Consider the following 13028-nt stretch of genomic DNA (forward strand, 5'->3'; position numbering starts at 1 on the left):
GGTGCTATCCAAAAAATACCCCAAAAAAATTACAGAAGTTAGATAAGATAATATCATATAATATTAATTTCTTTTCCAAGATGATGCATGTACAAAAGCTAACAAAAGGCACCACCAACTAGCTGTCCCGCGTAGCAAACAAAAGGTAGCTATGCTATCACACATGAAAAGGCCACCATCAGCAAGGCTGCCACACATCAAAAGGCCACCATCAGCAAGTTAACCTACATAACCTATTCCATCGCAAGTTCACCGTGCCTCAAAAGGTACTCGGTAAACATGTCATTAGCATGCTTCTCCCTAAAGGCATTCCATTCAGGACTGACTTGAATGCTGGTAATTGAGTTAGCATCATCTACTGGTTCAATTGGCATAGCTGCTAGTTCATCGTCGACTTCCTACAACAATAGATCATCCATCTGATGTTGTCTATCCCTTGCAAAATTGTGTAACACACAGCAAGCATTAATAATTCGAATCTGCAAGTAACTGAGTGGATCTGAATGGAGCTAGAAATCCATGTCCATTTGTGTAACCAGCATCCACTAAATAATATTTTCCTATTGTCAAGTAACTGAGCTAGTTAACAAGCAAATAAAGAAAAGTAATTACCAAGATAAAGAGTCGTACCCTGAGGTACAACAAATGCATCTTGGCGACTCATTGCATCGCGAAGAACTCTTGAGTCAGAGGCTGAATCCTCCTAGCCAGGTAATACATATAGAAATTTCATGTTCCAATCAACCACACCCATCATGTTAGTAGTGATTTGTTGGTTTCTGTTTCTGTATCTCCCTTGGTCAGCCACAGCAACACATACATCAACATGACACCCATCTAGTGCTCCAAGTGCATTGCCAAACCATTTCCATTTATAATCATCAGGTAGTTGAACAGAAGGGTCAGGAAGCTTAACAAATTCTGCACTTAGAGATAGAATGACTGTCAACACATTATTAAAGTGCCTACTGATAGTCTCTAAAGACCGCTTGCAAGTGCCATGTAGCTCGTTTTTTGCGAGAGGAATAACCTCCCGACCTGGCTGCAGATGATGACACCCAATACAGTACCAATGCAGGTACTGTTTAGTTCCCACCCGTAAATGCAAAAACATAAAAATGCAAAATTTTGTGAAGGAATCTTACTAATTTGAAATACTAAATGAAGTCTATTTATAAAATTTTTTGCATAAATGTGCTGTAAATCGCGAGACGAATCTAATGAGCCTACTTAATCCATGATTTGAAATAGTGATGCTACGGTAACCATCTGCTAATTATTAATTAATCATGAATTAATTAGTATCATTAAATTCGTCTCGTGATTTACAACCCAACTGTATAAAAAGTTTTGTAAATAGATTTCATTTAGTACTTCAAATTGATAAAATTCTGTCGCAAAATTTTTTTGCGTTTACAGCCGCATGTAACTAAACATGGCCGCAAAAGCAGAGTTGGGAAACCGACGGCAGATCGGTACTGATACTGCAGATGCCCATGCATGGCCTAGCTTAGCTAGCCCTAGCCGCGGCGCAAGACAGTAGTCTAGGGCGCCGTCCTTTTTATTCCTGCTAGCACATGAGCGGCACATGCATGCTGGGAGAAGAAGCCGACATGGACGGATGACCGGGAGCAATGTTGTGTGGTGGCGTCCTCTTTGTTCGTTCTCTTGCACGCGCGTTTCTTCGTCATTTCCTGGGCTAACTGCTTCTGCTTCTGCATGTACCCTCAACAAACTCGGCTCTGAATGAATTCTCTGGCCTTCCGATTATCTCAGTTTTAGCTTGCACCCGGCAGTTAATTACCGGCCGGAGAGGCCATCATGAACATGAGCAGGTGTACGTGTGTGGACTGTGGAGTAGCGGTGGCACTGTTCAGCTGTGGATGCTGTAGGGATTGAAGTGTACTATACGTTGTTGTGATGGGGTTCATGAGGCTGTGTTCAGATGTTTTGCCCAAAATTTTTTTAAAGGGAATCTTGCTATTTCGGAATCGCGAGACGAATCTATATAATAAGCTTAATTAATCCATCATCAGAGGTTGTTTACTGTAGCATCACTGTTGCAACTCATATATGTAAAAAGTTTTGTAAATAGACTTCATTTAGTACTTCGAAATAGCAAAATTCTCTTTCAAAAATTTTGGAATTTTGAATTTCGAAGGGATCTAAACATGGCCTAATGTCTGCCTGCTTGGGGTTTCATTTTCTTGCTGAAACCTGAACCAGAGTTAAAAGTCGACCACTGACAGGCGCACGTACCGGTCAGGATAATCCGGACCGGACGGCCATGAGGTTAATTACTACTGAATGCAGATGCTGAGGCAACAGCATCCGTCCTTCATCCTCCAGGCATCCAGCTAAGGCAGTACTGCTGCCCAAATGCAAGAAACAGCTTGCTGAAATATATAAATGCCACAAGCACACAATCACACCCCGCGTCACTCTCCCAGGCGACTCGGGGGGGCGACCCTCGCCGCCGCCCAACCTCCTCCTCGCCGCCTCCGGTGGCCGCCGCCGTCGCCGGCGACCGTCCGTGCGGCTGCGGCGGCCCGTGGCTGAGCCGATGCCAGCTCAGCTCGTCGCCTCCCCTTCCCCCCTCTCCCCCTCCCTCCCCCCGGCCTCAAACCTTGCCGTCGCCGCCGGCCCCAAACACGTCTCCGCCGGCCACCGGGGCCAGATCCGGGCTCTCCCTCGCCGGATCTGGGCCCACACGGGCCGGATCTGGCCGTCCTAGGCCGCCTTCGCCGGTTGTCGCCGAGGGGCGCCGCCGCTTCGGGGCTCCTCCAGGCGCCGCGGCTGCCTTGCCGGGTTGGCGCCTCGCCGCTCCCCCGCTCCTCCTCCGCGGCCTCCTTGCTGTGTCTCAGGTGTGCGGCCGTGCCTCCGGGTCACCGCCGCTCGCTCTGGCCCGCGTGGCCGCGCCGCGGGGACGGGGCGGGGCCACCGCCGCTTGTCCCGGTCCACGCAGTTGCGTGGCCTTGCTGCTGGGGCTTGGGCACTGGGGTGGCCGTCCGCTTCGGCCTCGCCGCACCCCTGGCCGGCCCTGCGTCTGCTGCTCGCCCTGCTCCGGTTACCGCTTCCGGGCGTGCGCCCCTCCTCGTGGGGACCGGAGTCTGCGCTCCCTCGCGGGCGCCGGTGGGGGCGTTCTCTACTGCTGTTGGGCAGCCGGGGTCCGTCGTCGCCACCTGCTCCCTCCGGCCGGGGGACTGGCCGCCCTTTGGTGCTTCGCCTGGGCGTGGGGATGTGTCCTCGCTGCTCTCGATGGCCACGTGGTTGTGGCTGCCGCTTCGCTCTGTGGCCGTGCCGCCGTTTGCTCTGTCGGCCGTCGGCTCTAGGTTGGAAAGGGGCGGTGGCGAAAGCCTTGGATCCGCTTGCGGACCGATGACGACGACGCCCTCGGGCGCCGTTTACCTTCTTGAAGGCGTCATCTTTCTGCCCCTTTCCTACCTCTCCAGCGAGCTTTCCAGGTGATAACCTAGATCATGTTGGTCGGACAACGACGGCGCCTGTGGCGTCGTTTCCTTCCTGGAGGCGTTGTCTTGGATGCTTTGTTGGTGGCGGTCCTTTGCTCTCCTCGGAGAGCTTCTGTTCCTGCACCTGCCTTCGTTTCATCTCATATGCATCATCCGGGTCGCGCTTGGTCGTCGGCTTCTCTTCGCTGGCGGATGCTTTGCCGCCTTTTCGGTCTAGCGGATGCTTTGCCGTTGTCGTCGCGTTGGTTGAAGTTCAGGCGGATGCTTTTGCCGCCGTGGTTGGTTGGTTGTTCGGGTGGATGCTTGGCCACCTTTGTTAGGTCGTAGACTTTTGCCCCTGGACGGTGTCTATTTCTGCTAGCAGGTTCAGTTGTAGAGTTGTGGCTTGGGGTGTGGGTTGTGCCCTTTGTCCTCTCTGTATTGCTTTGCTGCTATCTGTGTTGTCGTTGTGTTTGTGTGTGCATTTTTTCAGTGTTTCTCTAGTTTTAGTCCTTTGTGTTCTTGTGTTGGTCAAGCTCTGTTTGGCCACATCAAGATTGTGTCTGTAACTGCTTTCTTCTTAATGAAAAACGTGCTCAGGCACGGTCGCGAAAAAAGCACACAATCACATACTACAATCATTGTCGTTACTAGCCAGGACAATACGTTTTTCATCAAAATGAAAAACATTATGCAACTTGGCGCTCCCTCCGTCCCAAATTATTAGTTGTTTTGGCTTTAAAGATTCATAGATTTTACTATGCATTTACATATGTATTATGTCTAAATGCATACATAGTTTATGAATCTAGAAAAGTCAAAATGATTAATAATTTGGCTAAGGAGTATGTGACTTGTGTTAGAATTTCGGCTTGGCACAATGAGTATTTCAGTAATTCCAAATAAAATCTCAAAATCCCATATGAGCATAAGGAGGTGAAGGAGTAGTGTGAACTCTTTAGTCCCACCTTGCTAGTTGAAGTGAAGGATGACTATCATAAATATGGAGATTGTCTCCACCTCTCCAAGCTATATGTGTGGGGAGAGAAGAGAAGCTCTATACATGCGCGCTCGCTCGCCGGCCTCCACCAAATCAGATCAATCTGAGCTAGGGTTTTGCCTCTTTCTCTCTACTGTGTCGCTGTCGTAGTCTTCTCCATCCTGAGCACCTGTGAGATCTCCGGAACCCTTCATCCTTGCAATCCTACACCAGGAGAGGGCGAACAGGATCGTCTTCGTCCCATCAACGCAGTTCGTCTTCCCGATGGTACCTGCTTAGTTTTTGGGAAGCGCCTCACGCGACTGCTCAAGGTCTTCATCACAACATGCTATTGTCTTCGTCCCATCAACGCAGTTCATCTTCCCGATGGTACCTGCTTAGTTTGTGGGAAGCGCCTCAAGCGACTGCTCAAGGTCTTCATCACAACACGCTATTCGTCCAAGTCAGCTACTGCGGCGAGTCGTCGTCTGCAACACCGGTTGCTTCACTCCGTTCGCAGGACCGTTTTCGTCCCATCAGCATGGTTCGTCTTCCCGATGGCACCTGCTCAGTACGTGCTCAATTACTTCATCTAATTCTGAATCATGCTTTTCTGAGATGATAATTATGTTGTGTCTTGTTGCTAGTATGATAAAGTTGTTCTTGCTAGATCATGTCATGTCAATGATCTATTTATTTTGAATTTTAATCATGCAATTGCCTAATATCTCAACAATTTCTACTTTTGACATTATTTTGCTATTATTAGCATATTATAAATAAATGATTAAGCCGGGGGTTGGAGGCACAGTACATGCACAGGTTGCCTTGTCTCCATGAGGCCAACACGAGGGTCACAAACAGCAGCAGCAATAGAACAATTCGTGGGGGACCAGGCAGATGCATGTGACCTCGCTCCAACCACCGAACGCACATAACTGCTCCAAATCATGCATCCAAACAAAAACATCCAGACATACATGATCCAATGATTCACATATGCATATAGGAGGGGTGAATAAGCTAGCAGGGACAAAATCTTGAGGAAGATCACACTACTACAAAACTGAATTGTAGTAGGAGCGCCCCGTTCTTTTTTTAGGCAGTGCAAAGGGTAACCTGCTCCTACTAATGGAGTGGGGTTCATGCATTAGCATTCGATCCGCCTCTAAAAATATATTTCTAGGGGTGAATGCATTTTTATAGTTGAGTGACGCCATCACCCGCTCCTGAAAATAGCATTTATAGAGGCGGGTGATGTTACCATCGTCTCTGAAAATGGTGACCATTTCAAGAGGTGGGCGTGATGGCATGATCTGCTTCTAAAAATAATTTTTAGAGATTGGTGATGGCATAACATGCCCTACAAATGGTCCTGCGCAAATAAATTCATAACTTTTTCATATATCTTTGGATGAAGTCAAACTTTATATCAAAATTATTGAGGTTGACGAGACCTAAAATTTTGTAGTTGATAACCTTTTCATTTCAGGTTATTTAATAGTCCAAATAATTATTATAAATTCTCTAATTTTAAAATCAATAATTTTTTTTTTCAAATGACCTCGGATGTAGATTAGCTCCTTATATCAAAGTTGTAGTGGTAAGATCTAAATTTTATAGTTTATACATTATTCATTTAAAAAATTATAGAATCACAAGATCATTTAATAGTTGTGCCCTACACATGGCTATGGCTATATAGTATGTCATCAACTCAAGTCATACTTTGAGGGTTCCACAATCTTACCATTTATATACACTAAAATATATTTGGCACATTTTTTCTGTATCTATAGTTTACAATACGTATAGTGTATAAGTTTCACTTATTTACTTATTTTTATATATTTAATGATTTAAATTAAATTTTGGAATAAATAAAAATATTTTTAGGGGCAAACGGTTACAATAACTATAGTATAGAAGTTTCGCTTTTTATTTATTTTTATATATTTAAATATCTAAATTAAATTTTGGAATAAAATAAAAAATATTTACAAGGGCGAATGATAGTCGGGTGATGGTATCACCTGAACATGGAAACAGACTTCTAGGGGTGGGTGACGGCGTTACTTGCTTCTACAATTCGATTTCAGTGTTAATACAAAAGAAAAACATACCTCATAAAGTCACAAGTGATTGTGTGGTAGAGAGGAGGAATGATACTTGAGGTAAGCAGTTCGAACCCCGATTGATGCAAGTGTGCATATTTCATTAAAAGGTTGTACCTCTAATAGAGGGGCTTGTGGTGGTGGCTAGTGGGCTTGATTTTTTTTTCTTTTTTCTTTTGTTGTTTTCAATTTTCGCCTATGTAAATGAATTTACAGGGATGGGTACGTTACACGCTCCTGCTTGTAGCTGCGAAAAGCAGAAGGGGCACCGCCCCACCCATATAAATATTGTTTTATCCGCCTTTGAAATTGGTTTTTATAGTGTCAAGCTGCAGCAGCGCGGACAGGCGATGACAGCAGAAGAATCTACTGGCTGTTGAATATATAGGTAAGTGGAACGACAAGAGACCCTGTCATGGTACCACATGGTACATGGTGCTTGTGAGGAACAATATATGTAAACATATTTTCAGTACTTATATTAATTACCTAGAACTACCTAATCTATATATCTTATATAGATGGCACCCACTAACTATTTCTCTCTTCATGCAAGGTGTCCACATCATTCCCCACTAAGTGTTCCACTAACTTGCAATCCTTTCATGCAATCTATTCATGTTTTCTTATTAATTACAAAAAATATCCATATCATCTTTACTATGTGCAATACTTTAAATATTTAATCTATTAATATAAATCATATACGTACGCTATTTTTTCATCGCCTATTCTTCTATAATATATATCTTATATAGATGGCACCCACTAACTATTTCTCTCTTCATGCAAGGTGTCCACATCATTTCCCACTAAGTGTTCCACTAACTTGCAATCCTTTCATGCAATCTATTCATGTTTTCTTATTAATTACAAAAAATATTCATATCATCTTTACTATATGCAATACTTTAAATATTTAATCTATTAATATAAATCATATACGTACGCTATTTTTTCATCGCCTATTCTTATATAATATGATCAAATATTCTATTGGTGTTTCTTCTATTAGCGTATCGATTTTTACCAGATCCGATAAACAAAAAATGTTCATGTCATCTCTACTTCTAGCAATACTTTTAATTTTTAATCTATTAAAGTAAAGTTATATACAAATGCTATTTTTTATCATCTATTCTTCTATAATATGATCAAATATTCTTTTGGTGTTTCTTCTATTAGCTTATCGGTCTTTATCAGATCCGATAAAAAGATAACATGCAAGTAAAATGCACCATCTATTTTTCTCAATATGCAAGCTATATATCCATATCATATAGAAACTCATTATATCAGACGCCATCATTATCCACTAGGACCATCTATTTATATCTTCCACCGATTTTCTGTGAATATTGCCAGGCAATCACCTTAGTGTTTCTAATTTTAAATTTCACCTTAAAATTTTATTTAAGAAATACCGCAGCAACGCGCGGGGTATCACCTAGTGTAATATAATTGAAGCTCCTCAAATCATATCCTTTCTTTATGTGATGAGTTTCTCCATGTGCAAGTACACCAAAGAGTACATCTATTATTAAACATCAACACAATCACATAAAGGTTTGGTTTCGGATCATGATGATCCAATAATGTACATATACCATTGTTTTCATTAGAAATCACATCATATCAAAAGCCTTATTAGGTCTACAAATCACATGGCACACCGACCGAACCAAAGCATGTGAGGAGACCATGGCCGCTGGCCGGACTATACTCATCGATGCAGTGGCCCCACGGCCACACACAATGACAGAAGGGCAGACAATCACGTTGAGAATAAAATGGGTACAGTGAAGTCCATGCATTTACGAGGCTGGCTGGCAGCATGCCACTGCCACCGATCTCTCCCTTTGTACGAGAGGCAATTTCTTATGCTAGGCGTCAATAATATTTTGCACATATTAGACGTCAATTTTGTGTGTTCAGACTGCTGGGTGCGTAAATGGTACGGATAATATATGTTCATATTCGAGTTTGAATTCATTTAAAGGGGTTAATATCCATTCGTATCTGAGTCCAGACAATCAGTATCCAACACTGTATCCGAATCCGAAAATAAAATTTAGATTTTTTATGATGCTGATATCTATTTATATCTTTTCTGACAGATCACATATCAGTAGGTTTTCGACCGTATCCGATCCGTTTACTCGACTGCTGACAAAAAAAAATACAATTAGTATCACCAGATAGAAAAAGTTAGACAGTAAACACACAACTACACTGTAGAATTTTTATTGTAAAGGGATCTAAATAGTTTGTGCTACTCGTTCTGACTCTTGCTTTTTTTTGGGAAAATTCGATTCATGCCACCACAACTCCGTGATATTGGGTTTCACGTTGAAAATCATGCCACTCAATGGCATCGATTTCAACATGAAATCAAAAATCGTGAAATTGTAGTGGCATGGATCCAACTGACCCTCACAATTTTTTGAGGTTGTACACAATTCTGCAGAATTGTTTAGGTTGCCCAGTGCTAGCTTTTGTATATTTTGTTTAAGTTTAAAGTTCAAATTTCTTCAAACCATTTAAATGGAGATTCCAGAACGGGCTGCGACAGAGTTCAGAAGATGGGAAGAAGAACTAAGAAGACCCTGTGTGCTTACAGAAACAGACTGGCCGTACACCAGATATGCATGCAGGAGCCATGGGCACAGCTTCCGGTCGGGCTCCCCAGCTCGCCAAGTCACAGGCCCAGCACTTGCCATAATCAAATCATCCACCCATCTCCCTCCCCTCACATCCAGCCAGCCAGCCAGGCTTGTTGGGGATCGTCCCCTCCACGTTCCCGTCCCGGCCCGAGCACATGGCGCGCCATTGATAAGCTAGCTCTCTCTCGCCTCGGTTGACTCACCCGCTGTGCTGTACCTCTCCACCTGTGTTATGGTTCGTCGGGTCGGTTGGCTGCTGGTGGCCACCCATCGCATGCACGGTCTGCGGCTCTGTGCTCCGATCCTTCCTCCCTCATCATCGTCGAGGCGGTAGCTAGTATATAGCTGCGCCGCGTCGTCTTGTCTCATGTGACTGGCTGAGCGAGAGGCGGACGTACGCGCGCGTGATCGATCCCACCGGGCAGTGGTCGCGGGGCCGCGCTTGGATTGGAAAGGTCGATCGGCGATGGGGAAGGCGGGGCGGTGGCTCAAGAGCGTCCTGACGGGGAGGAAGGACGGCAGCGGCGGCAAGAAGGCGCCGCAGCAGCAGGACGGCGACGCCACCCCGCTGCCGGCGGCCAGCAGCCCCCGGGAGAAGAAGCGCTGGAGCTTCCGCCGGGCCGCGACGCCGGCGGCGGCGCAGCAGCAGCATCAGGGGAAGCCCGCCGCCGCGCTCTCACCACTTTCGTCCCTGGACCCGGCGGCCGCGGTGCTCGCCGGCGTGACGGTGCCGGGGAGCGAGCATGACGGGCTCGGCCAGAGCGACCACGCCGTTGCGATGGCCGTGGCGGCGGCGGCAGCCGACGCCGCCGTGATGGCTGCCGCGGAGGCGGTGGCCGCGATGGCGCGTATGTCGGCGGAGGAGGAGAGCGACGTGTTGGCGATCTTCGCCGTCGAGGCGGCGGCCGCCGCCAGGATCCAAGCCACATTCAGAGGCTATCTGGTGAGTGACTGAATCCGGAAATTACATTACAGACAGAGTTGTCATGGAGCTGACGAACATGGCAATGCAGGCGAGGAAGGCGCTGTGCGCGCTGCGCGGGCTGGTGAAGCTGCAGGCGCTGATCCGGGGCCAGCTGGTGCGGCGGCAGGCCACCGCCACGCTCCGCCGCATGCAGGCCCTCGTCGACGCGCAGTCCCGCCTGCGGGCGCAGCGCGCGCGCATGGTCGAAGCCGACCATGGCGCCGCCGCCGCCGCCGCCGCCGCCTACCAACGCCGGTCGCCGCAGCACCCCAGGCGCCGCAGCTCCTACGTACGTGCGTGCCGTGAGCAGCAACGTCTCGCGCCTCGCCAGCTTGGCACAAGTCGGTCGCGGTCGGTGACACGCTCGCTGACGACTTGCTCATCTCTACTGTACATGCGCGCAGGAGATGGACCGGTCCGGCGAGGAGCACGTGAGGATCGTGGAGGTGGACGCCGGCGACCCGGCGCGGCGCTGGCGGAGCAGCTGCTCGGCCGCGGCGACCGAGTCCAGGGAGCGGCGCCTCGCCGAGTACTACTGCTACGGCGGCGGCGGCGAGCAGTGCTCGCCCGCGCCGTCGTCCGCGGCATTCGGCGCGGAGCTGAGCCCGCAGCGCGCGTACAGCGGCCACTTCGACGACGCGTTCGCGTTCGCCGACCACGCGGCGGCGGCGGCGGGGAGCAGCCCGCACGTGCCCCCGAGCTACATGGCGAACACGGAGTCGTCCCGCGCCAAGGCCCGGTCCCAGAGCGCGCCGCGGCAGCGCACCGACGGCGCGGCGGCGGCGGCGGCGGCGCTGGAGCGGCAGCCGAGCCGGCGCCGCGGCGCGCCCAGGAAGACGATGCAGCGGTCGTCGTCGCACATCGGCGTGCCGGCGGCGGCCGGCGCGTGCGGCTACGGCTACGGCTACGGCTACGGCTACAGCTACGGTTACCAGCAGCAGCAGCAGAACCCCTGGGCGGGCGTGAGGCTGGACCGGTCGAGCGCGTCGCTGGTGGGCAGCGAGTGCGGGTCCACGAGCTCCGTGCTCACCGCCGCCACCGTCGGCTACTGCCGCTCCCTCGTCGGGTTCGAGGTGCGTGCCGGCAAGCTACACTAGACTTTGAGATCTCCTCAACTCAAAGAAAAGATTGTTTTGTTCGTTCGTTTCCTTGTTTTAATTTGGTGGTGTTGTTTTGAGCACCTGCTGCTGCAGGTGCATAGGGGGCGCTACTGAAGCTGGTCGAGCAGCTTGCTGAAGGAGATGCTGGTGTTCGAAGGCACCTTGCAAGATGCTGAAGAAACTAAAATCCATCCGTTTCTGGTGTCTGCTGATGGCTTCCATGGGATCATCCTTAGCTCTAGCTGCAAGTTTTTTCTCTACCTAGCAAGCCATGTGTAATGTGAATTCGAAAAAGTGAACAGCTAGCCTACCAGAATCTTGCAATTGCCAAACGTTTCAGATCGACTGCATCTGTCAGATTCATATGGGAGAAGAGAGGCGATCAGCCGATCAGGGAAGGCAGCTATTGGCCTCTTCTCGCAGCAATGGCAGACGAACGATCTGCGGCTCATGTAACAGAGTTTCGTGAATCCCTTCAAAAAAAAAACAAAAGAGTTTCGTGAGAGATGAGGAAGCATTGCCCATTCTACCGTGGTGGTGGCCATGGGCGATGGCAAGTGTAGCGATGAAAACGGACGGAAACGGACGGAAAAATCTCATTTCTACTTCCATTTCTATATTTTTTTTGGCGGAAACGGGATCGGGTTCGAAAAATACGGGTACAGAAACGGGATCGGGTTACGCGGAAGTACGGAAACGAACCAATACGGACGTTGAGCCGGAAAGAATAACGCACTCAAATATTCTCGAGTATACATTAACAAAGTCACAAAATAATATACACGTATGAAGTTATTAGTCCAATATTCACTAGTATGCCATGTGTTAACATGCATACTTAGTGATTGGTATGTTTTTGAACATATCAATTTTTAGACATATCTTATGTAGATTAAAAACGGAATGAAAAACGGAATAAATACGGGTCAATTCTATGTAAAAATGGGATTTCTCGGAAACGGACGGAGAAACCTCATTTCTACTTCCGTAGATACGGAAATGGAATCCCACAAATACGGAAACGGACGGACAAAAATAGAAAACGGAATGGGTCAGAACGGGAATATTTCCGTCCGTTTTCAACCCTACCCATGTGCAATGTAGCATATTTGTTTTATTTCAAAATAAAAATTGCAAGTTGTTAGCTTCCAGGTTTCCACTTCCTGCTCTTGAAAAAAATTCTGGGGGTGTTTGGATGTCCTAGAATAGGGTGCTAAAGTTTAGCCGTAGATGTATAGGAGTAAACATGAACTAATAAGAGCTAATCAAGGTTAGGCTCTAACGACCAATTAGCCATCATTTGTGTAACTAGATTAAATATTAATTTTTTTATTTCTACTATTTGGCATATAAGTAAGTGGACTAAAGTTTAGCTTTTTAGATCCAAACACCCACTCAGGTATGTCAGCTAGGAAATCCTACATAAAGTCCATTATAGATGGCCAAATGGGCAGCCCAACCCAACACGACACGGACCCAATTTTGGCACGACCCAGTTAGGCACGGCCCACTTAGGCACGCTTAATTAATCGTGTCGTGTTGGGCTGGTTCATGGGCTGAGCCAGCGGCTCAGACACGACACGAAAGTCGATGGACTGTGTCGGGCCAGCCCATCTCACCCACGAGCACGCCAGCACGTCGGCCCATGGAGCACGACCACCACTGCCGCTCGCCAGCCGCAACTAAGGATGGCAGCAGATCGGGTTTGGTGCGGGTATCCACGGATTTCGGGTTTACGGGTTTCGGGTTCGGTTTTTAG

At 47.8% G+C, this 13028-nt stretch overlaps 1 protein-coding gene across 1 annotated transcript; it reads left to right on the forward strand.

The window, feature by feature from the left end:
* The first annotated feature begins 9227 nt into the window (after positions 1–9227).
* LOC120687629 lies at positions 9228–11783 on the forward strand. Its single transcript, XM_039969657.1, has 4 exons — positions 9228–10148; positions 10219–10458; positions 10574–11242; positions 11363–11783. Exons 1-4 carry the CDS (start codon positions 9672–9674, stop codon positions 11381–11383), a joined length of 1407 nt encoding a protein of 468 aa, XP_039825591.1. The 5' UTR covers positions 9228–9671; the 3' UTR covers positions 11384–11783.
* Positions 11784–13028: the final 1245 nt, after the last annotated feature.

The sequence above is a fragment of the Panicum virgatum genome, chromosome 9N (assembly GCF_016808335.1).
Source record: "Panicum virgatum strain AP13 chromosome 9N, P.virgatum_v5, whole genome shotgun sequence".
Taxonomy (NCBI): domain Eukaryota; kingdom Viridiplantae; phylum Streptophyta; class Magnoliopsida; order Poales; family Poaceae; genus Panicum; species Panicum virgatum.

What these genes read in the sequence shown, in the direction of transcription:
- LOC120687629 (XM_039969657.1), top strand. Translation starts at nt 9,672, where the DNA reads ATGGGGAAGGCGGGGCGGTGGCTCAAGAGCGTCCTGACGGGGAGGAAG. An exon ending in CCACATTCAGAGGCTATCTG is followed by an intron (nt 10,149 to 10,218) that starts GTGAGTGACTGA and finishes ATGGCAATGCAG; the next exon opens with GCGAGGAAGGCGCTGTGCGC. An exon ending in CCAGGCGCCGCAGCTCCTAC is followed by an intron (nt 10,459 to 10,573) that starts GTACGTGCGTGC and finishes ACATGCGCGCAG; the next exon opens with GAGATGGACCGGTCCGGCGA.